This window comes from Camelus bactrianus, chromosome 10 (genome assembly GCF_048773025.1).
Source record: "Camelus bactrianus isolate YW-2024 breed Bactrian camel chromosome 10, ASM4877302v1, whole genome shotgun sequence".
Lineage (NCBI taxonomy): Eukaryota > Metazoa > Chordata > Mammalia > Artiodactyla > Camelidae > Camelus > Camelus bactrianus.
The window spans coordinates 2924146-2952126 of NC_133548.1; the positions used below are offsets into that span (position 1 = coordinate 2924146).

Genomic DNA, 27981 nt, shown 5'->3' on the forward strand with positions numbered 1-27981 from the left:
ATAGAGAGGGAGCTCAGGGCACCAGCTGTCCTGGGCGGAGAGTTCCTCCAGAGCTGCATCATGCAGATGTGCCTTAGCCAAAGTGATGGTCACGTTTGCAGCCACAAGGAGCCCTGGCACAGCTGAGTCTCCGAGGGGCCGCGTGTGGGCACTGGAACCCGACAGATGCCCCCAGCCATGGTAACAGCCCTGGCTGGTCCCACTGTGTCCACACATGAGGCAGGTGCAGGGAGGGCATCTCGGTAAACTCCAAAGCAGCCCGGGGGGGGGGGACCCCATTCTTGTCCCTTTTGGAGACGAGGCAGGCTGAGTGTGGACCCCTTGGGCGTCTGACTCGGGCTCTGGGCCCTCCCCGCACCCCCTGTCTCCCACCAGAGACGGGAGCTGTACCCGCAGCTCCCAGACAGGCTCTCCCACTTCTCACGTGGCTTTCAGGGTTTCTCAGGCCAGGATGAGACTTCCTGGGGAGGGGTGGGGTTGGGCTCGTTGCCGGGGCTTCGGGGGGCCGGGTTCAGGGCTGATTGGAGCAGACAACGCAGCAACCATCTCTGTCGCCGCCGGTACCCCCTCTGCGATCTCACGTGCGCCCAGGAGCTGCTCTGTTCCCCAGTGTCTCTGGGAGGCTGGCCCTGCGTGCTCCCATCTCACAGTTCAGAAGACTGAGGCCTGTGGTGTGGCTGGGGCCGGACCCTGGTCCCTGCGTCTGCGACATGGTGGTCATGAGGCTTGTGCTCCTCGAACTCTGTCCTCACCCATGGTGGCCCAGAGTGAGCCAGCACTCCTATGAGTCCCGGCTGGCACGGCGTATGGGGTGACAGCACTCTGCGGGGGACCTGGTTCCCTGTCTCCCCTTGCTTTGTTCCCTTGGGCTCGCTGTGCCAGCCTGCGGTGAGTCTGGCTGGCCGTGGTCGTTCCTGACGCCCTGCCCCCAGCTCAGATAGGGGGTGGTGGGGCGGGGGCTCAGGCTGGGGGGGGAGGGGTCAGTGCTTCACGTGGTCCTGGAAGAGGGCCAAGTGTGTGGCTGTGAGCAGCAGGCCAGGTGTCCGGGCTGCAGCCTTGAGGTCGTGGGGAGAGTGTGCCGTGGGAACCCCAGTCTCTGGCCACGGCCGGGCCCCCTCCTTGCCCTGCCGCCCCCAGGACCGCATCCGTGCTTGAGCCCGTCGAGGCTGGCCCTCCGCCCCAGCATCTCGTTGTCAGACCACGAGAACCCGTGCTTGTCTCTGGTCTAGATTCTCGCTCGGAGTCACCCCAAGGGAGAAGTCCCAGGTGCTAGCGAGCGTTTAAAGCTAAATTAAAGGGTTCCCCTGAGGCCTCAAGTTCCACTTCATACCGGTAGCTAGAATTAGGGCTATAGGTTTAAACGGAGTGTGTCCCCTTCCTCGGGTGTGGAATCTAGTAAGATACCCAAGGCAGGGTGGCCGGGGACTTGCAAAAGCTGCAGACAAACCGTTGCTGGTGAAGAGAGGGAGCAACTGGCGCACTGCAGGGACCGCCGTGTCTGACTGTCCCTGTTGTCCTGCGCCGGGCTGTGTGCTGTCTGCGTGGTGCACGTGTGTGTGCATACATGGACTTGTGCGTACCTCCGTGTGTGTGCGTGCACTCGTGTATCCCTGTGTGCATGTGTGTGTGTGCGTGTGTGGCGCGTGCACACACGTGCGTGTGAGGCGGGCACAGCGCCCAGCCTGTCCTGAGTGCTTGCGACCAGGGCTTCCTGAGCACGTGCTCTGGACCCCACGTGGGCCAGTCACTCGACACTTTGTGCCTCATCTTTGGTGACTGTGAAACAAGGATCATAAGAAACCCGCTCCTGGGGTTGCCCGCAGGACTGGAGGGGTGAAGTCATGGCAGTGCCTTGCTCAGTCCACAGCAGCCTATAGACGGAGCCCAGGTCTGCGTCCACCCCGAGGCCGGGTGCCTGGCCGGGCCCGTTCCACGTTCCCCAGGCTGCGGTTTGCCTGGGACTGAGGGGTTGGTTGCCCTGGATGCGAGATTTCCAGTGCTGGCACCTGCACAGCCAGCACCCACCCTGTCTGGGGGCCCCCGACTGTCAGCCCCGCCTTCTCTGCTGTTTCCCCCCCTCCTTCCCTCCCCACCCGTCCAGGCCCGCCCATCCCACGTCCGTCTGCTCAGGATCCTGCTCCCTTGTCAGGGACAGTAGCTGCGCCAAGACAGGAGCCCTGTGGGCTGCTGGGGTCCTTCCCCCAAGACTGCTCCTCTGTCCTAACGGGGACCTGCCAGGCGCACTGGCTGCCCCAGGACACCAGGATAACGGTGGCATTTAAGCCACATGCAGGCCGTCTGCTTCCTGGCCGGGGACTGCACCTGGCCTTTCATACCCGCGAGCAGGCGTGGAAGGGACCCTACACCTCAGGCCGTGACAGGAGGCAGGGTGCCTGCACTCAGGGCCCCATCGCCCAGCCCCCAGGCCTTCTGGGGGCTCAAGGAGGTGGCTGAACTCTCCATCCCGTCTCTGTCTGCACAGCTCAGAGCCAGCCCCTTCCTGGGATAGATGGGGACACCTCCAGGGACGACACTGCCACCAGCCTCAGAGTGGCCCAGGGCACTTCCAGAGCCCTTTCCGGTTATCAGGGAGCCCGCAGGGGTGACGATGCTCCCCAGTAATGGAGGGGGAGCCCCGTGTTGTGCGCACCCTCTGTCGGCGGATCCTGTCTCCGTGGGTAGCCACCCCTACGGCCCATCGCCCAAGCGGACCCTGTGCCACGTGGCCCATTGCATCCAGCTCTGCCTTCTACCTGCTGTGTGACTTTAGGCAAGTCACTTGACTGCTCTGTGCCTCTGCTTTCTCATATGTAAAAAGGAACCAATAGGTTTGTGATGAGGATGAAGTGGAATTAGTGCCCCTCGTGTGCTGAGACCCGTGTCTCGCTCACAGGAAGTTCCGCAGTTGTGTTGGCTAGTTGTCACCACCGTCAAGGACGTCTTGAAAGACCCTCTGGCCACTGTGGGGCAGGCAGGGGAGGGTGTCGGGTGCCACCCTCTGTGCTGCGGGCAGGGTCATCAGTAACCAGCTGGCCTTCGTGCAGGCAGAAGAGGTCGGGGGTCCAGAGAGGCTGGGAACCTGTGTGCCTGCAGCCCCTCCCCCGGCGCCCTGCCGCAGGTGGAGGCCTCGCACACACCTGCCTGAGACGCCCTCTAGTGGCGCCCACTGGCATGGCTGGTCCGTGTCCCCGAGAACCGGCCCAAGAAGGGGTTTTGTGGGGAACACTGGCCCCACTGCCCACCACCCACGTGTGGAGAGGAGTGAGGGCCGTCCTGGGACCCCTCCCAGCTACCCTCGGGGCTGACTGATTCTCATCAGGTTCAGAACAGCTCTTGACGTATTTTTTGCAAAGCTCTGGCAGCTGGTCCCAAAGGCTGCCCTGGCCTCACCAGCACCAGGGAGCCGGGGGCCACCTCTCATCAAAGGGGCAGGGGCTGAGCTGGGCAGGCTCAGGTAAGGCGGGGGCAGGTGGGTCCAGGTTCCAGTGCGGGGACTGGGCCGTCCCAGGAGGTCCAGCTTGTACCCATGGCCCCGCTGGGGGAGGGTGACACCAGCATTGTGGGCCCGAGTAGCAGCTGTACCTCCCCGGGTACCTCGGGAAGGAACGTTCCCCGGGAAACAAGCTCCCCGCAGCCCAGAGCAGAGAACCTTGAGGTGGAGCCGCGGACTCCAGAGTCCCAGCCCCGGCCCCTCCCTGTGCAGGCGGAGCAAGGGCTCCCGAAGGTTCTGGGCTGGTGGGAATTGGCCCCTCCCTGCACACCCCTTCCAAGGGATGCGCCCCCATCTGGCCAGGCTCCAGGATGAAGGGGCCCCATGGTCTCACGTCTGTCCATCTCCACAAGCCCTCGCCCCGCCTCCTGGGGATGCAGGGGCCAGGACGCCCGAAGCTATGCTCCTCTCGTGGCAAAGGGACCTGGTTTCTTCTGTGAGAACCCCGGTGCTGCCCCCTCCCCCTCCTGACCCAGAAAGGGGGAGGGGGAGGGGCCTCAGCTGGCAGGGCAGGGGCGGAGCCGGCCGTCTCCAGACCACCCTGCCTGCTGCCCGGCCCAGGGTACTAACGGCATGTCACCTGGACAGCAGCAGTAGGGGATCCCTGAGGAGCCGGCCCCCTGGGTCTATGCTGGGCCCCTGGTGGGGAGACGGGGCCAGGTGCAGGGGTCACCCTGGGGGAGCAGGTGCGTCCTGCCTGCTGAGGAATCCAGTCCAGGCGTCACACAGGCCACCCTCACCTGTCACTTTCTCTGCTTCCGCACTGGGGGACATTTGGGGTTTTCTCTGCTCCGTGTTGGGCACTCAGCCTGCAGGGGTGAATGCCCCAGGAGTGAGGGCAGAAAGTCTGTCAGCTCCAGGGACGATGTAGTTGAGGACGAGGGCCCCCCAGAGTCAGAGCTCACGCAAGTCAGGGTTCGGACCTCGGTGGGAGAGACGAGGGGGGTCCGTGGAGGAGGGGGCTCCCGAGGTGGAGAAAGGGGAGACCCAGGCGTTGGGAGGAGGCGAGGGGCCCCTGTGACTGGGGCGCCCCACGAGATGCTAGAGAAAGGAGGTGCATTCAGTACTTCTCCCCGTTCCTCGAGAGCATTTGGTACCCACACTCCGCCGCCTGGAGCCAGGGGGGACCTTGGGTTTGCAAACAGGCAGAACCCAAGGCCGGTGCCTGGGGACATTGTGGAGCGTGTCTGGGTAGCTGGACATTCCTCAGACCACTGTGGATCCCCCTTCCCTGGAGTTCACAAAAGCCCCGCTGCACACTGGTTGTCACCATGGCCAGCGGGATGGGACAGCTGATGGCGGTCACCCTGGTAGCACCCCCTGAGGACCTCAGGGGACAGTGTGGAGTGCGGGAAGCCGGCCCCAGCACAACAGAAGCAGGGCGCAGCCCAGAAGCCCAGGAGGGGGCCGAGCGCGCAGGGTCCGTGCGGGCTGAGGGCGCCTGCATTTCTTCGTGGCCTGAAGGCAGAGGCGGAGACGGTGCTGGTGGTGCTGGGGTGACGTGGGGTCTGAGCTTTTACGCTTCAGACACAACTGTCAGCTGCAGTCAGGGTTTGGGACCTCTGTGGTGGGGCCAGAGTCCCCCGCGGGCGACCTCCCAGCAGCCGCCTTCCGCTCCTCCCGTGGAGCCTGGAGCGGGCCCCCACCTGTGGCGATGCTGCCTCCTCGTGCTCGAATTCTCCTGCCGCTCTGCGCGTCCGCCCGGGCTCCCCATGGGGCCGCCTGCCCCCAGCCTTCGTCAGCCCCAGCCCAGCCCTCACACCACAGCCAGGGTGCCCTAGCGCCCCTCCAGCCCCGTCCCCAGTCTGTAGTGTCACATTTGCCCCCAAACATCCCTGCCGAGCCTCTCCCGCAGCCCCCGCCCTCTCCCCGAGCCGCCGCATCCTCTGTGCTGCCCCATTGGACGCACAGAGAAGTGTCTTGTCAACTGGTACTTCTCCCCAGTGAGGGCCCAGTCTGCCTCAAGTCCACGGGTGTCTGCAGACCCACAAAACACTTGGCCAGTGAATGAGTGACCGGATGTGTGAGGGACTGACAAAGGAACGAAAGGACAAAGTTGTAGGTGCAAAAGCGAGTGGGCACATGATATTCTAGAATTTTCCCTGCAAACCTGTTTGACACCTAAACATAAGAACGCCTTCCTTTCAGAAAGCTCAGAGCTCCCTCCGTGGGCTCCCAGACCACAACATCTGTAGTTTGAAAGGAGAACCAGGGTTGGGGACCCCACCCTTCATGGTCACAACATGAGCAGGCCCCCTCCTGAGACTCAGGTGTGGCCCCCGATTCAGGAATCTGCCCCAAGTATTGTTAATATTCCTCTTTCCCATGGCTGGGCACCCTCTGGGGAGACACCAGGTGTGCGTGAAGGCTTTTCTTGTGTTTCTGGCCAGGAGGCTCTGGGACGTCACCCCTAAACCCTTGTGCAGGTTTGTCCATGTCTGTGTGTTTTTTTTAAAGACTCCGCCACTGGAGGAGAGCTCAGTGTGACTCCTCGAGATTGTTGAAAGAGTGTGCTTTTTCCCCTCCCAGAAGGAGTTGTCGGGACTGGTCACCCACCACCCATCACAGTGACGCAGGAGTGTCGTCACGGAAGATGACTGCGCGTGTCCCTGTGGACGTGCACCTCTCTCTCTCTCACACACTCACGCGCGCGCGTGCATGTGCGCACTCACGTCCCCGTCCTGGGCCCAGTTCGGGTGTAGGTATCCATGCTCACCGTCAGGTGTGGAAGTTGGCCCAGAAACACACTCTTTTTGCCAAATGGTCACACAAATCAGGAAAAGATCAAAGCCCCACGTGCGAGGGGCTCGGGGGCCGCGGGGAGCGGGCTGCCTGCATGGTGGTAACTGAGCTTCTGCCAGAAGGTTCTGGTGGTTCCCTCACCCAGACTGGCTGGTGCTCACGTGAAGCTGACAGAACAGCCGAGACCTGGGGCCTGCCTCCACTGCTGCCTCCATGGAGGTCTTTTTTTTTCCTTAACTGTGAGATGCACGTGAAATGTACCATCTTAGCCATTTTTAACGCACGGCTCAGTGTCATGAACTACACCCACATTGTTGTGTAACCGTTGCCTCCACCTGTCTCCAAAACTTCACCTTCCCAAACTGGAACTCTGTCCCCATTAAACACTCACTCCCCAGCCCCTGGCCCCTGGCCCCCACCATCCTATTCATGAATTTGACTACACCAGGTACCTGCTCTAAATGGAATCAGTCATTGTCTGTCCTTCTGTGACTGGCTTTCTTCACTGAGCATAATGCCTTCTGGTTTTATCCAAGCTGTAGCCTGGCACAGAATCTCCTTCCTTTTCAGGGCTGAGTAATATTCCGTTGTACAGATGGACCAAATTTTGTGTATCTGTTCATCCATTGGTGGACACTTGGGTTGTTTCCATCTTTTGAGAATGATGCTGCTGTGCACATGGGTGTGCAGATATCTGTTTGAGACCCTGATTTCACTACTTTTAGGTGTATATCCAGAGGTGGAATGACTGGGATTACCTGAGTCTTTAAACCACAAACGCTGCCCCAGGGCCTTTTCATGGCTCCAGCCCCACCGAGAATCGGGAGCTCCAGTGTGACTGCTCACTGCTCCTGTTTGTTAGGAATGGGCTGGCGGTGGGTCTGGAGTGTGCCCTGCTCTGCCTCGGGTTGTAACCTCCCCCCTCTCTGTCCCCCCACTTGCTACAGGCCAGCTTTCCCGCCAGGTGCCAACAAAGACACGCTCTCCGCCTTTGAGTGCCCAGGGCCCAGAAGGAAGCTATACAGTGCAGTGCCCGGGCGGCTCTTTGTCGTCGTCAAGCCATACCAACCCCAGGTCGACGGCGAGATCCCCCTTCACCGTGGCGACAGGGTCAAAGGTCAGTGTCCACTCTGCATCTGGGGCAGCATCAGGCCGGGAGTGACCCCTGTTGGGGTGTCATTGTGTGAGGCATTGCTTCAGTGGGAACATGAAGTCCTGGGAGGGCGGAGTAGGGACCAGTGTGATGCTCGCAGCCGCGGCATCCCTGACGCCCATTAGGAAGGGCGGTACACACACGTCTGGGATGAGCATCCACTGCAGAAAGTGCCAGGGAGGGGCAGGCGACCGCTGAGCCCCTTTCCGCCTGAAGATCCTCCGAGGACCTCAAAGGGAGATGGCGCTGGGCCGGGGTCCAGCACGGGTTGGAGCCAGACCCATCTTGGGAGTCAGGGAGGTGTGTCCGGGGAGTTGCTTCAGCCTGGGAGCCTGCAACATTCCAAGGAAGGGGGTCCACCAGGTTAGAGGGGAGGATTCCCGAAGCAGAGTCCTGGGAAACGTGGGTGGGAAAGCGTTGAGGGCCCCCGTGAACACCAGGAGTTAGACTTTGCTCCCAGGGTACTAGGGAGCCAGCGATGGTTTCTGAGCAGGGAGATGAGGCATGCAAGGCCCTGAGGGATGATGGATGTATCGAAGGCCTGAACGGGAGGTTGGCTGTAGCTGTCCTGGAGGCCTGTGGTGCTGGAGGCCACGGGAGCGAGAGGGAGAGGTGGCCGGTGTGGGCCGCGGGCCACATGGGGGCAGCTGAGCTCCCTGCTTAGAAAGGGGTAGAAAGACCCCTTAGGGGTCAGTCGGCCAGATTCAAACCCCGCCTTCCCCCCGGTCACCGTTTGACCCTGAGCTCGTCATGAACTACCTCCTGCTCCGTGCTGTGCGCTGATCCGGCCAGCATCACCTGGGTCTCACAACTTTCCGCTGACAGCTGGCGCCCCGCGCTCTCTCTGGGCGCCTTCTGGTAGTCCAGCTGCACGTAATTTGACCATCTGGCGGCACCACGAGTCCCGGGGGCTCTGTCCCTTTCATCCTCAGCATTTGTTTTCCACCTCAGGTCAGTTCCGTGGGTCTGTTTTCAAGTTTGCTTTCTCTTCCCTTTGAAATGACCCGTCACAGTTGAGTCCACCTTGTGAATTTCTTAATTTTGCAAATTTTAAACTCTAGGCCTTCCACATGTTTGTGTTTTTTTGGAGTTTCTATTTGTCAAGACTTTCTATCGCTCTGTGGAGGTTTTCCGTGTTTGGAAGCACGTGCTATGTGATGACATCATGGATGGCTGTGGGCATCGCTCTGAAACCGTCTGTGGTCACACTGTCACAGTCACGCTGGGGTCGGCCTCGCTCAGTTTTCCTGTCTCTGGAGAGCAGGCCCCATCCCCTTGGGCCTTCATGTGTCCGAAAGCCTGCCGCATCCTGGACGTTGGGGGCAGTGTCTTGGAGACCCTGGCTTCAGTGCATTCTCTCTCTCGGAGGGCTGCTTGGGTGCCAGCGCTGGGCCGGCTCTGGTCTCCCATGTGAGCTGAGCTGCTTTGCGTCTGTTCGGGGATGGGAGACACGGATGTGCCCACCCTCCTCTGGCTCTTTCCCTGTGGGGACACCCCCAGTCTCTTCGGGGTGTACGGTTTCATCTTCCTGGTTCTTCAGGCCACTGAACACGGCGCCGGTCCACTGCCAGTCCTGCCGTGCGGACCGCGGTTAGGCCCGGCTCCAAGTGGTGGGGAGGGGCCTCCCCTGTAGAGCTCCCCTCCCGTCTCCCCCAGACGAGCACGCGCCCCACCCCCCCGACCCGCGCTTCTGTCCACGTGCCAGTGTCCTCTCCCATCGTACTCGGGGTTCATAGCTGCCTTCTGGGACGTGGTCCCGCAGGGTCTCCAGGCGTCGCCCCTCTAAGTGGCGTCCCTAATGGCCCTTATGTTGTTTAATGAAGTATTTTGTTTAACTTTAAATTATAAACATTCAGATTATAAATACAAACATTCGCACGACCTGCCAGCTTGAATTTTAATTCCAGACGCGTCATGGGGTGGACTTCTCCCCCGACGCCGAGTAACTCCAGTTGACCCCACAGCTGGCGCAGGACGGCCGCCTCGCCGTCCGTGCACAGGACCCCGCCTTTGCCGACGGGCTGGCTGGTGGCCAGGGAGGTGCCTGGCCGCGGCTCCATCCCAGGGCTCCTGTGGGGCCCAGAAGGAAGGCACATGAAACGTCCTTGCTGCGCGTGGCCGTCCCTGGACTAGAGCCTCTCGACAGTGACGCCATCCCAGAGGGCCGCTCCTGTGTCTCTCACTCCCCGCAGCGCGCGGGCCGCGGGGTGGGCGTCGAAAGTGCCGGGGGGGTGCCCACTCCCGGCAGAGCTGGTGGGCTAGCCGGGGGCACAGGGGCCAGAGACGCCCAGGCCTTGGGGACCTTCCTGCAGCTCTCCCAGGAGGCCGGTCCGCTCTGGCCAGGAGCCCACTGCCTTCCTCCCAGACAGAACGTGGAGGGGCAGGCATGGGCAACGTGGCCAGGCCAGGAGCACCGCCTCTGGGAGCAGCCACCGTTCCCACTAGCTGGGGAGGGCGGCCTGCCAGGACCTGCTCTGCTTAGGAGCTAGTGCCTAATGACTGCTGGGTAGTGATGCTAAAAACTCCAGCCTCTTCCTGGTGGGTCAGCTTCTGAATCTGCAGAGTTGGCTGCTTGCGGGGCTGGGTGGGGGCTTGCTGGTGGCTCGTGTGAAGACAGAATGTCTGCATGCACCCCACACACCCCAAGCCCCCCAAGCAGCACCGTGTCTCCCTGTCCAGCCCAGCTCTTAAACCACTGAGCCCACAGCCCTGGGCTCTGATTCCACGCGGGTACAGCCCACTGTGACCCCAGACCCATGCAGGGCTTCAGGCTGGGCCGGTAAGAGCCCGGGGAGCCTTCCCGGTGACCCCAGGCTGGTCACTTCCTGTCTGGGGCCTCATGTCCCTGTCCACACACCGGGGGTGGGAACAGAGGAGGAGGTACAGGTGGAGGCGTGTCCACAGGCACCTGCTGTCCGCCAGGCGGACAGCTGGGATGTCATGTGTTTTTCTGCATAAACCTCGTACCAGCCGTGGGCCAGGGGCTTCGGGGCCCACTGTCTGAGTCAGCTCGGGTGGCTGGCACAGCGTTCCCCAGACCGGGCAGTTTAAACCACAGGGTTTATCACCTCCTAGTCCTGGAGGCGGGAGTCCGAGGCCCAGGTGTGGGCGGGGCCGGCTCCTCCCGGGGCCTCTCTGCTCGGCGTGGAGACGGCCGCCTTCTCCCCGGGTCCTCACGTGGTCATCCCTCTGCGTGTGTCTGCGTCCTGATCTCTTCTTCCTGTAAGGACACCAGGCCTACGGGATTAGGGCCCACCCCAGTGACCTCATAATTTACCCCGATCACTCTTTAAAGACCCTGCCTGTTTCCATATACAGCCCTACCTGAGGTGCTGGGGGTCAGGGCTTCAACACAGAATTACTAGGGACACAGTTCAGCCCATAACCCCTGTCGTATACAGCGTGGTAACTCGGGTGGAGTCTCCCAGCGTCCCACAGCTGACTTCCGGGGAGCAAGGGTTCGGATCCAGTTTGGATGGCAAGCCCGTGCTGGCCCCACCCCCACCCTCTTTGTCCCTCTTAGTGGCTTGCCCTGCATGACGCCAGCACCACTTGGCTGTGCCCAGGGCTGTGGTCTTTATGCCCCTTGGAGAGACCAGACGCAGTCACGGTCTCTGCCATCAGCGTCTGTGTGGGCGCTTGGCGGTCAGCCGTCCTGCAAGTGGGGGGACCATGCCCTCAGCTCCCCGTCACTGGGTGTCCGGTGCCCCCAGAGCAGTGCTGGGGGCCAGGTGAGGGAGGAGGGGCCAGGACCCAGCTATGAAGTGGCACCACGTGTCCTGGCTTAGGTGCCCAGAGAGTGGCACACCGACTTGGGTTCCCGGGGAGTGGGGCATGACCTCCTGGCTGAATGGCCCCCATTTCCAGAAGGGGCTCAGTGGTGAGCGGTCAGCTATGAGCCATTGGCCGCCTGTGTCACAGGAGCGGGGGGATGGTGCCTTTGCTGGGGGAGGGGTCCTGGGTGGGGCAGTGACAGCGTCCACCACACTGGCCACAAGTGCCAAGTCATGCAGCCCCGCACGGCCAGCACTCGAGATTCCAAGTATGAGGCATTTCAGGGCTCACTCTGATGCTCCCAGCTTCTGCCAACTTGCCCTGTGGGAGCCAGTGGCCTAAGAGCACTGAGTAGCCTGCAGGTCAGGCTTGCACAAGGAAGAATCCTGAAGTGAGGAAGGGCTTTCTCATGTTAACACTCAGACAGGCAGCCGAGCTGCTTGGTTATGACTGTGAGTGTGTGAGTGTGTGTGTGTGTGTGTGTGTGTATGAGTGTGTGTGTGTGTGTGTGTGTGTGCGTGTCCCTGTACTCCTGTACTGCATCCCGGGTGACAGACAGGGGACCTTGCCCCAAGGTCGCTGGAACCAGCCCGACGTGAAGGGTTCCTGAGCTGGGTGACTCCTTCCACCGCGTCTCCCTGCTTTCATGTATTTACCCCTCTGCTCTCAAGCTAGCTGTGAACGGCCTTTCGTTGTATCTGTTGTCTCGTAATAACAGTACGGTGCCCAGGAGTGTGTACTTGGCGTAGATTAAACGCTGATTAGAACGTGGTGTCCCTGACGGGGGTGATGGGCGGAGCTCCACACTGTAAGGTTAACGTGCCTCTTCCACACGCGGCAAGCCGACAAGTGTCTTCCTGCTCTGACAAGTGGGGAAACTGAGGCAGGAGATTAAAGAAGCTGCCCAAGTGTCTCCCTGAGCAGTTCCTCCTCCCCTGGACCCCCTAAGACAGCAGACCAGCCTGCCCAGAGCCTCCAAGAAGGAAAGGTGCCCCTTCACTGGGCATTGGCCCAGATGGCACACAGGCCGGTCCCTGCCCCCCACCCCCCTGCAGTCCAGGGCAGCACCCCGAGGTGGCCCACCCAGATCCGGGTTCCCCTGGGAAGCTGTGACTTACGTCCGGGTCAGCTGGGCTGCACTGAGTATGAGGGACCAGCATCGATCTTTGGAGGAAACGCCTTGAGCAGGCTCAGTGGTACTGGTCAGCGGGGGGTCTCCTGTAGGCACTTCTCCCTGCGAGCAGGCAAAGGCTTGTAAAGCTGATGGTTTCTGTGCGGTTGGCCTTCAGAACTCATGAGCCCAGGTGTCCTTTATCTGGCCTTTGAGGTCGAGATGAGGGGTGGGGGGAGGCACTTGCGTGCCTATAATCTGTGCGGTTCTGGCGCCTTGGGTCCTGGGTAACTTACAGGGGGTTAGGTTGTGCAGAGATTATATTGACCCCCTCCCCCGCACAGCCACAGTCTGAGGTGAGCCGGGGACTTTGGGGGTGCCCCCAGCCCAGCACCAAGAGCCTAAGAGACAAAGACCCTCCCCACCTCACCGCCGTGAACTTGGCCCGTATCTGTCCCAGTGCTGCCCGGGGAGCACTTGGGTCCTGGTGTCTTGGGTTTGCATTGCTCACCCTGGGTCAAGTTAAAAATAATACCCTTCATCGTCCTAGTGGGCGTTTGCAAGGCCCCTGTGCCCCGAGTGCAGAGCCCAGGCAGGGGACCCCAGCGCCCTCCGCCCGCCGGGCAGCTGTGTCTTTGTGTTTTCACAGGCAGAGGGCCCCTGGGGACAGGCCCCACGCCTTCTCTGTAAGGCGACTGGTCTGCCCCTGGAGCCCGGGGCACCAACACAGTTTGGGGGTTCTTCATTAATAAAGCCGTCCCAAGGCCGGGCTGCCCGTGCCCGCCTCGGCCACGTGGTGTCTTAGAACCACCAGTCTGCTTCTCCATCTCCTGCTGCAAATTCTCTTTTCTCAAATCTCTTAAAAGATTCTGTGGGCCCAGACACTGGGCCCCCATCCCCAGCTTGGAATGGGCAGACACGACCTCATGGTTCCTTCTCCCCTTTGGGGTGGCCCGTTCCCCCACTTTGACACCTGAAAAAAGAGGGTGGGGACTTGGAGTTCCCGTTCTTCTGTCTCACCTGGGGCCCTAGAGACAGGGCACAGTGGCCCCCTGCCATGCAGCGTTAAGATTCAAGGACCCCAGGACGCCCTGCACTAGTGTCCCCTCCCCAGGCCTGATGGGCAGAGGGCACCTGGGGGCTGCAGAGGCTTGGCACTGACCCCTCCCAGGGACCCTTTGCCAGGCCCCTTGTCCACAGCTAAAGGAGGTGTGGTCAACGGGCAAGTGGACCAGAGTTGCTGCTCTGTGGGCCGGGCTACCAGCCCCTCCTCCCGTGCAGCCCCTCCAAGCCCTGCCCACTAACCCCTCCCTCTTTCCTTGCCTCTAGTTCTGAGCATCGGCGAAGGGGGCTTCTGGGAAGGCAGCGCCCGAGGCCACATCGGATGGTTCCCGGCCGAGTGCGTGGAGGAAGTCCAGTGTAAGCCCAAGGACAGCCAGGCAGGTAAGGCGGTGCCGCTCCGGCCCCCACCCGTTTCTCCACCTCTCTCTGGCCTGGGGTCCGCGTTGTGGTGACATCGAGGGCAGCAGGTGCGTTGTTCCCGAGAAAGGCTGAGTTTCAGAATGAAGACCTCTCTGATCATTAGAGCGGTTGATGCAGCCCCACTGGGCTTTGTCCAAACCAGAAATCAGCTGCAAGATACTGTGAAAGCTTTTAGTTAACAAGCTGTGCTCAATGCATGTGGCAGAGAACTTGGGTGGTGCGTTGTAGCCCGCGGAAAAGGGCTTTGGGGCCTGAAACGGCTTTATTGATCTCTCCTACCGACGCCATCAACAGGCGGCTTCGCCTCTCCCGGACGGCCCCTGCCGTGCCCTAAGGACTCCGCTCTCTGATGTCTCAGTGAGAAAGTGCTCAAAAGAGCGCGGCAGGTGCGAAGGCAGTTCGTTCCCGCTTCTCTCAGAACTCCCAGATGCAGCCCTCGCCGACACCCATTCCGAAAGTGATTGCCAAAAGCTTTACCTGATTACAGTGCTAAGAGGAAACCGCTCATATGAAACGGCATTGAGAAAAAATAGGGGGGTTGGGGAAAAGCGAAGCACTGGGGTCTTGTGAGCATCCGGTCCGCGTGCGCGCCCCTGGGTCCTGGTGGAAAGAGTCCGAGGCGCTGGGTGCGCATGTCAGAAGTGGCCACGCTCGCTCTGCGGCCGACGGCTCTGCTGTGTCCTCGTGTGGTCCGGGGAGGCCTGTCCCGTTCAGGTTCCCAGCCTAGATGCACCAGGGAGCTCCCTGCGCGTGGCCAGGGCTGCCTGGGCCAGCGCGGCCGGGAGGTGAGGTGTGCTGGAGACACGAGCCCCCCCGCCCCCCCCAGGACACAAGGCTGTCTGCCCGCCCGCTGGGTCTCCCCAGAGCTGGCTGGTGTGCAGCGTCTTCATCACAGAGACTCAGCTGAGAAAGTTCCAAGGGCGCGTCCATCTGTGCTGCGCTTCCTGCGGTCCTGCTCAGGTTGAAACCTGAGGGGAACCATAACCTTTGCCGAATGGTGAGGGTGTCGAGGTGAGAGATGTCCCGAATGTAACCTTGAAATACCGGATGTGCTTGGCGCGGGGAGGTGGCTGGCTGGGTCAGTGGGTGGGAGCGTGTTTCCTGGGTGCGGTGACGGTCGCCTGGGAGGATGTGGGGCCGTTCAGGCCCACTGACCCCTGGCCCACGCCCGGGCTCTCCTGCAGGCAGCCTGCCCAGCTCTCTGGCCTGTGAGGGGCAAGGCCATGGCCGGTGAAATTGACTTGCCTTCCCAGGTTGCTGGGTGCCCGCCCCTCTGTCTCCTTCCCTCCTGACGGGGAGGGAATCCAGCTTCCTCTCCCAGTACAGAGTTCAGAGCCACTGGCTCCCCACCTGCACTCTTCCATTGGGAAGACTGGCACATCGGTGCCCAGCATTGCTGGTGATTTCATGCCTGGACAGGGCAGCCCAGAGTGGCCGCATGTGAGGGCCGTTTGGGCCTTCCTGCCCCCTGCATCCTCCAGAAATGACTGGCTTCCTGGGTTCGGGGGCAGGAAAAGGCAGAGCAGCTTGGTGCCCCCTCCTCCCTCTCCTGCTGGGGGTGCTCCCCCCCACCTGCCTGCATCACCCTCTCGCCTGGGTGTGGGGGGCTGGTTTCCCTGCCCACTGGCAGCGCCCTCACAGGGGTGGGGGGGACACAGTGCAGTTTGTCCAGCTGATGTGTCTCTGGAAAGGGCCTCCCAGGGGCAGTCACTTGTGTGTGTCTATCATAGAGAAGCTGTCAGATGACAGGGAGATTTTTGGAAGGGCATTTTTGCTCCTGCAAACTGAGGCAGGGATCCTTGGTGAAGCCCATTCTCCACCAGGCTGATGCCTGGCATGGGGTTCAACACTCCTGGGGCTCCGGCTGGTGCCGGGGGACTTGAGAACGTGGAAGCAGATCGCGGTCTCCAGGCAACTGTGCTGACCTGGCATGGAGGCAGCCCCCGCGTTCGAGCACCTCCTGGCCCCAGGCATCTTGCAGGGACCTGAGCTGGAGACAGAGCAACCGTTACCGTTAAAGATATTAGAAGCTGGAAAAAAAGGCCACAAATTTGGTGGCTTCAAATATCACCAGTTTATTATTTTGTGGTTCTGGAGGCTGGAAGTCTAGGGAGGGTCTCATCATGGTGTCAGCTGGGCTGTGTTCCCTAACAGAACCCTAGGAGACAAGCCACTCCTTGGTTGTGGCTTTTCCAGGTTCTGGAGGCCACAGCCTTTCCTGGCTGGTGGACCCCCTCTGTCCTCCAAGCCAGCAGCCCTGGGCCGGGTCTTCTCAGGCTTCGTGTCTCTGACCCTCTCCTCTGCCTCCTCCTCCACTTTTTAGGACTCGTGTAATCAGATTGGCCCCACCTGGATAACCCCGGTCGGGCTAAATGGATTAAACAGTTTAATTCCCCTTCGCCTTGTAAGGTCCTGTACTCGCAGGTCCTGGGGATTCGGACGTGGGCATCTCTGGGGGACCGTCGGACGTAGGTGTCTAGGGGGAACCGTCTTCTGTCTACGAATGATGGCAAATATGAACAGCATTGTTCTGCTAATGATGTGGGCTGTTGGGCAGAGGCAGGCACTCCGGTGACTGGGGGCGCAGTTGGGCGGAGGGAGAAAACAGCACAGAGGAGGTGGAATCTGAGCTGGATTTGAGGGTGGGGGGGTCCAGAGCCCTTCCTGCTGAGTTCTGTCTGCCTCGGGCTTTCCACGGCTGTGACGTAGCGTTGGCTTTTACAGAGGAACGATTTATGTGCAGTGAGAAAGGCACAGGGTGTGGGGCTGCTTCAGTGCATTTGGGCAAGTGTGTGCACCTGCGTCTCCAACTGCAGTTAGGATGCAGAACAGGTTCATCAGCCCAGAAAGGTCTCTCAGGCTGCTTTTCAGCCCCGCTCGCCCCAACCAGAGGCAGCGGAGTTCTGACTCTGTTCCTGGACCGAGCCTGGGCTCGCTCGCCCGAGCCAATCTACTGCCACCGGGTTGGGGTGAAGGAGAGCACGAAGTTTACTGCAAGGTGCCCGGCGTGGGGCCAAGCAGGGAGAATGCGCAGCTCGCGATCAGAAGACCTGAACTCCTCGAAAGCCAGGAAGGGCTTTTTAAGACAGTGCGCGCGAGAGGGTCACGGGGTGCGTGGACGCCCGTGTGCAGTTCTCTGGCTGGCTGGCGGTGAGGCGGCAGGGTGAGGTTTCAGGACCCTCAGTCATCAACCTTCTGCTTCCATCCGGCCTGGGGTCTCCGTGCTGGTGGGCAGCATGCAGTTAACGTCCTCCACCGGGTGGGGGTTCAGTTTCTGCAAAACAGCTCAAGGACGCGGCTCGGGACATCATCTCCAACCCTCGAGGAGGAACTGAAGGTCTGTGACTCTGTCTAATGGCTGAACTATTATTATTTTGCATTGCTTAACTATGTCCTTTGGTTTTGCGTTTCTCTGATTAAATTTGCTCTTTGGAACTTGGGGAAGGGCCAGGAGGCTAAAGCTTTTCTACAAATCAGAGGCGCGGGAGGTGGGGGCAGGGGAGTGTCTGTCTCCAGGAAGGCCCCACAGGGCCCTGCTCGGTTTCCGTTCACCACCAGAGATCAGGCCAGCCTGTTGCGGGGTTTCCGAGAGCTGGGATCTACAGCACGCGCCTCTGAGCCTGGCGCCTTTCACGAAACTGAACGCTGGTGCAGGTGTGTGCACTTCTGCTGTGAAGCGTGTGCTGTTGTGCATTTGTGCCCCGGTACGGCTCTCCGTGCTCCGGGTGGTGCGTGTTTGGGTTGCTTCGCAGTCTGGACTCGTGATCGAAGCTGCTGCAAACGTTTTTGTACCAGTCTTTGACCAGGCGTGTTTTCCTTTCTCTTGGGGGAACACCATGGTGTAGCAGGGCTGGGTCGCCGGGTAGGGTTGTGCTTCACTTTGTACGAAGCTGCCAAACAGTTCTCCACACTGCTGTGCCGTCTCGTGCTCCTGTTACCAAACCGGGCTCCGGTCCGTTTCAGGGATGGGGCAAGGGAAGGGGGGTGGGGGCGTGGTCAGCTCGTGGACATTCTTCTGATTGGCTGATGGAGAGGGACTCGGAGTCAGCATCACCAGCCCTCTGGTTCCAGCCGGTCTGGGGTCCCTGTGCTGGTGAGCAGCACACAGTTAGCTTCTTCCACCTGGCGGGGGTTCAGTAGCTGCAAAACAGCTCCAAGGACATGGCTCAGATATTATCTGTAGCCCCTGAGGAGGAGCTAAAGGTCCTTGACTTTGTTTAGTGGCTAAACTATGATTATTTTGTCTTGCTGGACTGTTTTCCTTTCTTTTTGCATTTTCTCGCTTCTATGATTAAATGTGCTCTTTGGAACTTGGGGAGCCTGGGAGACCGAAGTTTTTCTACAGACAAGAGGCAGGTGGAGGACACTGGGGGTGGTCTGTGAAGGCCCCACGGGGACCCGCTTGGTGACACTCCCGCCGGCTGGGTGTGGTCATTCCAGTGGCCCCACTTCCTCCACGGCTTTCGGTAACACGGGTCTGCTCCATTCCAGCCGTCCTGGTGGGTCTGACTTGCGTTTTTCTGGTGACGTGTTATTAAACACCCCCCGGCTTACTCTCCGCATGCGCGGCTTCTCTTGACGAGCGCTGGCCCGAGCCTCTTGTCCGTTTTAACTGGGCGGGTTACCTGTGCAGGAGCCCTCCGCGTGCTCTGTTCGTCCGTCCGTGGTCAGACACACGCTGCACGCATTTCCCCCAGTCTGTGACTGCCTCTTCTTTTTCTGTGTCCTTTAACAGGTAGAAAGTTTTAAAGACAGTTTTAAGTGAAGTCCAGTTTCTCCGTTGTTTTTCTTTCACAACTAGCACTCTTTTCTAGTGCCTGTGTTTTTGCCGTTGGAAACTTGCTGAGTATGTGTGGAATCCAGGAGACGGAAGGTGCGAGGCGTTGTTAAACGTTTCCGCGCAGCAAGCGCCTTCCGCACAGAGCGAGCTGGTTTGAGCCTTCGGGTTCTTTCCCCTCCGTGTAGAGCCACTTTTTTTTACGCTGGTGAACTCCCTTTTATTCTTGTAGTTTTATACAAGGAGGTCAACACTGCATTTAAGAACCCGTTGTTCACAACTGATTTATACAGAGTTTAAATCCTTAAATTGCACGTCAATGTCCTGTGACTCCAAGTTGTGTTCATTAGTCTCCTTCCAGTCTGAAGGAAATGATCACGTGATTTTTTAAGTTCCACACACTCCACAGCCCAGGGACATAACGTTTAGTCTGAAGTCCTGCACTCGTAGGAGAATTAAGACTAGCTGGTGTCGGGGAGGGTGGAGTCAGTAGCAGAGCCTGCTTTGGTGCCCGACCTCCATCAACACAAACAAGTAAATAAACCAATTACCACCCCCCCCACCAAAAAAGAAGAAGAACTGGCATCAAACTGGCCCGAAACCCAAGTGCGTTCCTGGCTCCAGATACCTGTCGTAAATGTGCACATCCACACTGAGGCACGGAAATAAACCAGGGTGCGTACGTCATGCAAAACCTTCTCACAGCAGAGTCAACATAATGTTAACATGTTACCAGGTTCCAACCATATTACAGTGTTTTGTCCAGTTCGCTTTCAAAATGCCTGATTCACTGAATTAAATGCAAATAACCTCATTACATTTGCCCCGCTTTTCAAAATGGTGATGGAATTAACTTTCAAAATGTCAAAGTGTAGCATCGCTTTCTTAGTATGCATTTTAATACATATTTTTATATGCATTTTTAGTATGTATTTAGCACCACTTCTGTACCCTGTGCAGGGAACATTTAGCTGGTGTAGCTCACTCGTGTGCACTCTGGCTCAGATATAATTCGAGGTGGAGAAGGCTGCTCAGGGCCCTTCAGGCCTGTGGGTAGGACCAACCCCTTTCCTGTCGCCCAGGGAAAACATGAGCGGCAGCGGTCACCCAGAGCAGACTGGGACGGTGGCCAGGCCACTGGCTGGTTCGTGGGTGCAAGCTCGGCTCGGTTCCACGAAGTGTTTGGTAGCTGTTTCTTTACAAGGGAAGCACTCGCTCCTCTTACCCTTGGTTCTAGTTTCTTGGGACCGTGTGCGTCTCTAGCAGGCTTCCCTGCGTGGGCCAGGCACGAACTGCAGGTGTGATTCCTGCGTGGAGTCTCCTCCAGCCTGTGGAGTCAGCAGGGCAGGAAGCCCGGTGACTGACCCCTAAGCACCCACATCTCAGGTGCTGTGAAGCATGTAGCTCTCTGTGCTCTGGTCCACACCCACATCCAGGCGGCCTCCCTCCCGCGGGCCCCACGGGGGATCCAGGATCCGAGCACCACTGACTGATGCTCACGCGCGTCCGCCTGGGCGCTGGGGAGGCCGGGCAGGTGCAGGCTCCTCTCAGGTCCGCCAGCTCCCTGTGCACAGGCGATGCTGCGGCTCTGCGTGGGTTCCTTCACCCAGGAAGGACGTGAAGGCTCCGGGTGTGACGCGTGTGCAGGGTTCAGGAGGAGCAGGGTTGCAGGATTTTTTGTTTCTGTGCAGGAGAGACAGGTGTGCCCCTATCTACAAAGACTCCCCTCTTTGCTTGTATCAGCCCAGAGAACTGACAGCAAGGTGCCACGTGTGACCATGGCATCGTGTGCACGGAGGATGGCGTTTCGGGGGACATTGCCACTTAATTGTGGGCACACCCCTCCCCCTGCTCCTAGCATCCAGGCTCCCTGAGGACAGGGACAACACCCCACCCTCTGCCATCCACCTGCTTGTGGGGAGGAGGCCACATGGAGTTGCCCTGGTCCAGGAGCCCAGGGGGCCAGCTCCAGTCTGCCTGTAAAGCTCCCTGCCCGGGTGCTGCGTATTAGGTGCGATGTATTGTGCAAGCTGCTGTAACAAGGAAGCCCACCTCTTCGGTGGCTTAATGCAGCCCCTGTCTCTTTTCCACCGGGTGGGTTCTCCTGGTCAGAAGACAAGCCGCTTTTCTCCATGGTGTGACTGAGGGGTCCCGGGCCCCTCCAATCCATGGAAGGGCCATTCTCAAGGGCCTTAATGCCCTCTGCCTCCAGCCGGCAGGTACAAGAAGGTGTGGAGAGATCCCACCCGCCTGAGAGGGGCCCCAGCTCGGCAGGGACACACGCCGCTGCCTCCTGTGTCCTGTGGGACTTGGGTGCCAAAGGCGCGTGGTGCTCAGCCACACTGCCCCGGCCAGGAGCCATCGCCCAGCCACTGGCCAGCAGGGGTTCTCCAGAGAGACAGGACCAGTGGGATGCAGATACCGACACACGTATATAGTAAGAGATTCATTTTAAGGAATTGGCTCACGCGATTGCGGGGCTGGCACGTCTGAAATCCACAGGACGGGCTGGCCAGCCGGACACGGCCAGGTGCTCATGCTGCCGTACTGAGGAAGCCTCGGTGTTGCTCGTGTTAGTGCCCGTAGCTGATTGGAGGAGGCTCGCCCACGTTATCAAGGAAAATCTTTCCTTAAAGTCAACTGATTGTAGATCCTATTAACTACGTCTGCTGAACACCTTCACAAGGACGCCCAGACCAGAGCATGCCCGGGTGGCGGGTGCTGTAGCCTGGCCGGGCTGACGCACAAAACTGACCATCGCCGTGACGGCCGCACACTGTGGATGGGGGTTGGGGGTGCAGCTCCTGCCTGTGCCCTGCAGGGACCTCGGCCTTGGGTGGCCCAGCTGCTGGATCGCATGGGGACCTGGTCCTTTATCCCAGAGTCCTACAGGTTGAACTGAATAAGGGGCGTGCCCAGTGAGGGCTCTCAAATAGGGACAGAGATAAACATGTTTCAGAGTCATTGCTTGGAGCCTGTAGTGAGTCGGTTTATGAGAAACAAAGGACCGTGCGTGCAGCTTCCCGTGATCCGGCTCACGTGTAAACAGAAACTGTGACACCAGGGCTCCCCGTTCACCCCGTAAGGTGACAAGGCAAGTTGCTCCCAAGCAGATCACATTCTAGTTGCTGAGACAAAGGACCTGACCGACGAGCGGTGTCCACTTAGGCCCAGACGAGAAGATGTCTGGTGAATAACCACGCCCAACCCTGGCCCCAACCTCCCAAGGCAGCCAGAATCTGGTCCCCTAGAGGCAGGGGTCGGTCATCCCTCGGGTGCAGGGCGCCGCGGTCTTGACCCGCCTGCCTCTGGGAGCGGGCCCTGGTTGGTTCTGGGGCGCCGGGCGCCTCAAGCCTGTAGGGGGTCAGGGGGCTCAAGCAGCTTCCGCATCCCCCAGGGGAGTGACTGCCCCTCCCGCCTACACCAAGGCGGCTGCAGAGGACCAGCCCACCCCAGGCTCCAGGAGGCCAGCCTGCAGCCAGAGCTGCAGTTGTGGGGGAGCTGATGGGACAGGCGGCAGTGGCTCCGGCCCGTTGCGCTTGGCGCTGAGGAGGTGCTGTGGTCCCCGTGCCCCTGGGGGGTGTCCTGGCCCCGCACCCACTGTGCAGCCCTGCTTCCCTCCGGGCTGTGGTACAGGCCTCTGCTCTGGCTCCTTCTCCATGTGGCGGTGGGACACCAGCCCATCGAGGGCCCCCCTGCCGACGGGGAGACCCCCGCTCTTTGAGCCCCACTCAGAAGCCAGTCGGTCCCCGAAGTGAACGGTGTGTTCGAGTGTTTGTTCCCTCGCTCCTAGCCAGCAGAATACAGCTCATCTTTGATTTCAGCTGCTGTGACCCGTTGGGGACAATGCCCAAGGCCGCTGTTGGCCTCACTTCAGCACAGCACGCCCCGTGTGACCCGGACCCAGGTGACCCTGCCCCCGCAGGGCGTGATGTAGAACCCCGAGTCTCCTGGAGGCGCCCTGGGTGTTGGGGGCTGCTCTGAGCCCCACCCTGGGGCCTCCCTTTACCCCACTGCAGGCCCCAGGCCTGCCCCGGGTTCACCCCAGAACTGTCAGCTGCCGTCTTTGGGTCTCCTCAGGCTTGGGGAGCAGGATCCTGAGCGGACGTGGGGCACAGCAGCCCTGGCCCAGGGCCTCCCAGGAGTCTGTCCTGGCCCGGAAGCCCCCCACCACCACCTCACGGCAGCATGCCTGGAGGTCTCCCGCGCCCTCCCTGGCACCTGTCAGGACCGCAGCCCGGGTCCACCCCAAGGGCTACCTGGGGATCTGGTCTGGGCCGGGCAGAGGCATCCTTTCTCCCTCTCACCGCAGGCTGGTCCCCGGCAGCCCCAGGCTTTTGTCCTCCTAAACCCAAACCCAGCGGAGGGTGGGAAGGGGAGAGAGAAGGGCTGGTTTTAATTGAAGTGCCGTCGATTTGCCGTGTTGTGCTGTTTCTGGCTTCAGTTATACGTGTAAAAACACACATATTCCTTTCCGTATTCTTTTCCATTATAGGCCGTTACAAGGTGTTGAATGTAGTTCCCTGTGCTGTACAGTAGGACCTTGCTTTTTATTTCAAGAAGGGCTCTTTTCTGCCTGTCCCAGGACTGGACCTGACCAGCCGGACTTGGGTCGTGTGTAGGTCCCCCACCCCGGAACCAGTCGCTGTGGCTGGGGGATGGACGTGCTGGTGTGAGTGCCGGGCCTGGGCAGGGGTGCGGGAGGAGGGCATGCCAAGGACAGCCGGGTGCTTGAGCAGTGAAGGACGGGACAGCTGGGCCTCTGCAGGCTTCAGCCACGGCCACCCCTTCGGCTGGGCAGCCAGAGCGTCTGGGCTCTTTGACCAGGACAGGAGGCCACTGCCGTGACCCGCCTCCTCCCTGGAGACAGGGCAGGGGTGGGCGCTGTCCCCACGTCTCCGGGCAGCTCTGCTCGGAGCACCGGGGCTCTCGTGGCCCCACTGTTAAGCAGATGCTCCACTAGTCACAGGGCGAGCAGGCCCTGGGCAAGCCTTCACAGTGGGCGTGGTCGCTTCCGAAATAGACTGGTTTTGTTATCTTTAGAACATTTAAAAATACAGGCAAATGACTCTATTAGTTCAACTGGAATCTCAAATATTAATGAGCAACAAAAGAGCCAGCTTCCAGAGGAGTCACTAGCTGTTCCCTAACAGAACATAAAATAGACACGCGGACTCGTTGTCCTGGCTGCTAATGAATGTGTTTTGTTAAACAGCCGTGGCGGAGTCATGCAGCCTCCCTCCCCGACCCCGACTTCTTTCTTTTACGCCATTTTATTAAAATACACTTGGAGCCTCGCCGCCTTGGTGTGTGCACCGTTGTCTCCGAGCAGCTGCTCCGGGTTTTAAATACCAGTTTCCACACTCGGGCTCACCCCCAAAATAGAGTTCTGCCAGGTCTGTCTGTCGTTTCGGGCTCCGACGGGAGGATTCAGGCCTTGGCGTCACTCTGGGATGTGGGCCCTCTCCTCTCCCCGCTCCCAGTAGCCACGGTGTCCTGCCCCGGTTACCATAGCAACCTGGTGATGCTGGTCGCAGCCCTGCCCTCTCCCCCTCCTGGTGCTACAAGATGTGGTGCCACAGCTCTGCCCGCGGCACCTTGCACAGTGGCGGTCGCTGTGGGCCAGGGCTTTGGAGGGAGGGGAGCAGGAGTCACTCAGACTCTCCTGGGGGTTGGGGGAGGCCGGGGGCTGTGCTTACCCGACCCTGGGCCGCCTTTGTGGATGGCGGTGGGCAGGAAAGGGCTGCCGTGACGAGATGCCGCAGACTGGGGGTCTTGAAGGATGGGTGTTTATCACTTGGAGTTCTGGAAGCTGGACTCTGAGACCCAGGTGTCGGAAGGGTTGGTTCCTCCTAGCCTCTCTCCTTGGCGAGTAGGCAGCCGTCTTCTCCCCATGTCCTCACGTGGCCTTGACTGTGGCTGGCGCATCCCTCGTGTCTCCCCCTCTTCTTATAAGGACACCAGTTCTGCTGGATGAGGGTCCACTCTTGTGACCTCATTTAACTTACATTACCTCCCTAAAGACTCTATTTCCAAATGCCTACATATTATGGGTGGGGGCTTCCATATATGAATCTGGGGGACCCAGTTCAGTCTGTAATGGTGGCAAAGACCTGGTGGTCATGAGCCGTGCTCTGCTCCACGTGGGACTTTCTGCAGACACCTTCCCCTCTCCCACTTGCTGCTAGGCAGCCGCATCCCCAGTGGGGCCATTCTGTCGTCCGAATTGAGGGCAGCCACTCGCTTTCTGTCCCAAGACCGTTACCTGGCCAGGCTACACACTGACCCACCAGCATCTGGAAGCCTCTCAGACTCAGCCCCAGGGCCGTCCTTCCCTCTGGAGCAGATTTAATCAGTGCACTTGGCGCACGCCAAGGGGCTCGCAGGAGACGGCCTGTAAGTTAGTTTGTAAGTACGGTTTGTAAGGTGAACTGACCAAGGTGTGTTGCCGTCCTGAGGGCAAAGAACCAGGAGGATACAGCTGCTTCACACCAGTGTCCCCCGTGTTGGGTGTGGTCCCTGAAATGGAGCAGGTGCTGAGAAAGTACCTCCAGGATGGACAGCTGGGTGGGTGTGTAAGTAGATGGGTGGGTGGATGGATGAGTGGACGGGTGGATGGATGGATAGGTGGGTGGATGGGTGGATAGGTGATGGATAGGTGGGTGGTTGGACGGATGGATGGGTGGGTGGATGAATGGACCTTGCAGGAAGGTGGTGTCGATGTCCGTTCTCCCTCTCATACACAACTCACCACCATTCCAGTCTTAGACCCTCTCCCACTTGAATCCTCTCCGACACTACTGCATGAGATTTCTTTAAAACCGTGGAGTTCGTGGACAGCAGAGGAGGCAGTGGGGTACTATGAGGCCTAAGAAAACACCAGCATTGTGGGCATCCCAGGCCAGGGAGTCTTTGGGTCTGGATCCTGGAAATTGTGTGACTCAGATGCACAGTGGCCCCAGTGCCTGCCTGCCTGCCGTGCCCCCCACCCTACAATACGAGGAGCGGGACTCCCCTCCCCCTGCAGAGCCGGAGGAGTGGCGCCGCGGCTTGGGCATCCCACTCAGCAATTGGCTGCGCATCCCCCTTGGGCTCTTGGGGACCTGGAAGATGGATGTTGCCCTGCCCTGCGGGAGGTGGAATGAATGAGCTACTCCCAACGTGTGGATGTGGCCCCGACCTGCCACCTGCCACACTAGTGAGGACGGACCTTCAGCCTCTCCCCGGCACCTGAGCACCCAGTTTAGGGACGGTTAACCAGGCCAGGAGCCCCCATTTAGCTGGGGCCCGTTCAAGAGCCAAGGACGGCCCCCCAGAGTGAGCCATGGCTCATTTTGGAGAACAAAAATCATCACATGGTGCTCTGTTATTGAGTTAAGATGTTGTTTTTGGCTCCTCTGAAATAGACGATAGGAAACAGATCCAGGGATGATGAATAAACATTGGCTTATGGGGCTGCACGCTGGGAAAAATGAAACCTCACGCTGGCAGATTAAATTTAAGACATGCACATGTAAAGTGGGTATGTAAGGGCCAGCCTCCTGCGCCAGCGAACCATGGGGCCGAGGAGAGCGCCTGGGAGGGCGTGCTGTGTCCCTCATCGCCAGCCAGTCGGGCTCTGTGGGCTTGAGGGCACCAGGAGGAGGAGCCCGGGTTCCTCGGGGACCTGGCACCCGGGAGCCAGGAGACGGGGCAGGAAGTGGTGGCTTAGGCACCATCCACAGACACGCGTCAAGCGTCAACGCTCGTCCTCAGCAAATGCAGCTTCCAGAAGCTGCAAAGTGGGCCATCAAATGAGGCTGGAAGATCAGGGCCGGACAGGCAGCCCTCTCCTGCCTCGTTTTACTTCCCTCTGCGATCTGAAGTGCTTGAGGTGTGGCATCCACCTTTCTGTCCCCTTACACTGAGATAGGCTTGTCATCCAGGAAGATTTACCCTTTTAAAGTGTAGACTTAAGTGGGTTTTAGAATATTCACAAGATTGTGCAAACATCACCACTGTCGAATTCCAGAACTTTTCCACCACCCCAGAAAGAGACCCGTGCCATTAGCCGTCACTCCCCATCCCCACCACCTCTCCCAGCCCCTAGACAGCCAGTAATCTACTTCGTGTCCCCATGGATCTGCGCATCCTGGACACCTCATATGAACAGAAGACCATGGCGTGTGGTCTTTGGTGACCGGCTCGCTTTAAGCATAATATTTCATGGTTCATCCGTGCTGTGCATAGCGCACGTCAATGTCATTTCTTCTTCAGGCTGAGTAACATTTCCTTGTAAATATAGACGGCGTTTTGTTTATCTGTTCATCAGCTGATGGACAGTTTCTACTTCGGCTTTTGCACCTGGTTCTGCTGCGAATATTTGTGCACAAGTTTTTGTTTGTATGCTTGTGTTCCCTTCTTTGGGGCACACACTTAGGAGCAGAGTTGCTGGGTCACGTGGTAACTCTGTGTTTCACCTTTTGAGGAAATGCCAGGCTGTTTTCCATTTTCCGTTTCCACCAGCAGTGTAGGAGAGTTCAGATTTCTCCACGTCCTTCGCAACACCTGTTTTCTGGGATTTTGATAATAGCCATCCTGGGGGGTGTGAGGTGGTGTCTCACTGTGGCTTTGGTTTGCATTTTCCTGATGGCCCGGGATGCTGAGCATCTTTTCATGTGCTTATTGGCCACGTGTGTATAACCTTTGGAGAGGCGGTCACTTTTTAAATTACCTGTCATGTCTGGTCCTGCAGGGAGTTTGGAAAATACAGAAAGGAATAAAGAAAATAAAAAGCACCCACAGTCCTGCCCCACGGTGATAATCCCCTCCCAGGTCTCGGTCCTGCTTGGAGTATAAATGCAGAGCAAACAGAACTGAAGGCATCCTTTTAAATTGTGGATCCTACTTATTTTACTTCCCAAGTGACAAAGGACATCGTGTCATGGGTTGAAAATATTCTTCCAGAACACCATTTCCAGTGGTTCTGCAGGCTGTTGTGGCTGGGCCGTGGATGCTCCACGTCCGTCAGCGATGTCATTGTTGTGACATTGACACAACACTGGCCCTCCTGCCCTTCTGTCTTGTGACTTCGCACTTGTTCCTATGTTTTGCTATTGCAAATAGAACTTCCATAAGCAGCCTTTCGACTTAAAAGCTCTGTGTCCCTCTCCTCGGGGTGCTTCTTGAGTCAACTTGCCCCAGGTCCTTTGCACAGCACAGAGCCACCTCTTTTCTGTTTTCAGCCCTAGAACTGTGCTGACTTCTGGGACTGAAGTCTGGCTGCCTCTATCGGGGGGTTCTAGAGGGTCCTCTCCTCTGCAGCTCCCTAAAAATAGGACCTGCCCACAGCCCTCGGGGCAGGGAACCTGGGGACATGCAATACACTTTTTCTCCGATCACCAGGGATTGGCTTCATGGTCCAGAGACACCCGCTGTTGCATGGGGCCCACACTTCTTTGACGCTCTGAAGT

General features: G+C 59.2%; 1 protein-coding gene across 6 annotated transcripts in view; it reads left to right on the forward strand.

The window, feature by feature from the left end:
• The window catches only part of SHANK2 (SH3 and multiple ankyrin repeat domains 2), a 497686-nt gene that overhangs the window by 236500 nt on the left and 233205 nt on the right, over positions 1 to 27981 (forward strand). For all 6 annotated transcript variants that reach the window (XM_074371523.1, XM_074371521.1, XM_074371526.1 and 3 more), the window contains 2 exons: positions 7180 to 7349; positions 13600 to 13713. In XM_074371523.1, the coding sequence (XP_074227624.1) occupies positions 7180 to 7349; positions 13600 to 13713 (284 nt within the window). The remainder of the gene's footprint in view (positions 1 to 7179; positions 7350 to 13599; positions 13714 to 27981) is intronic.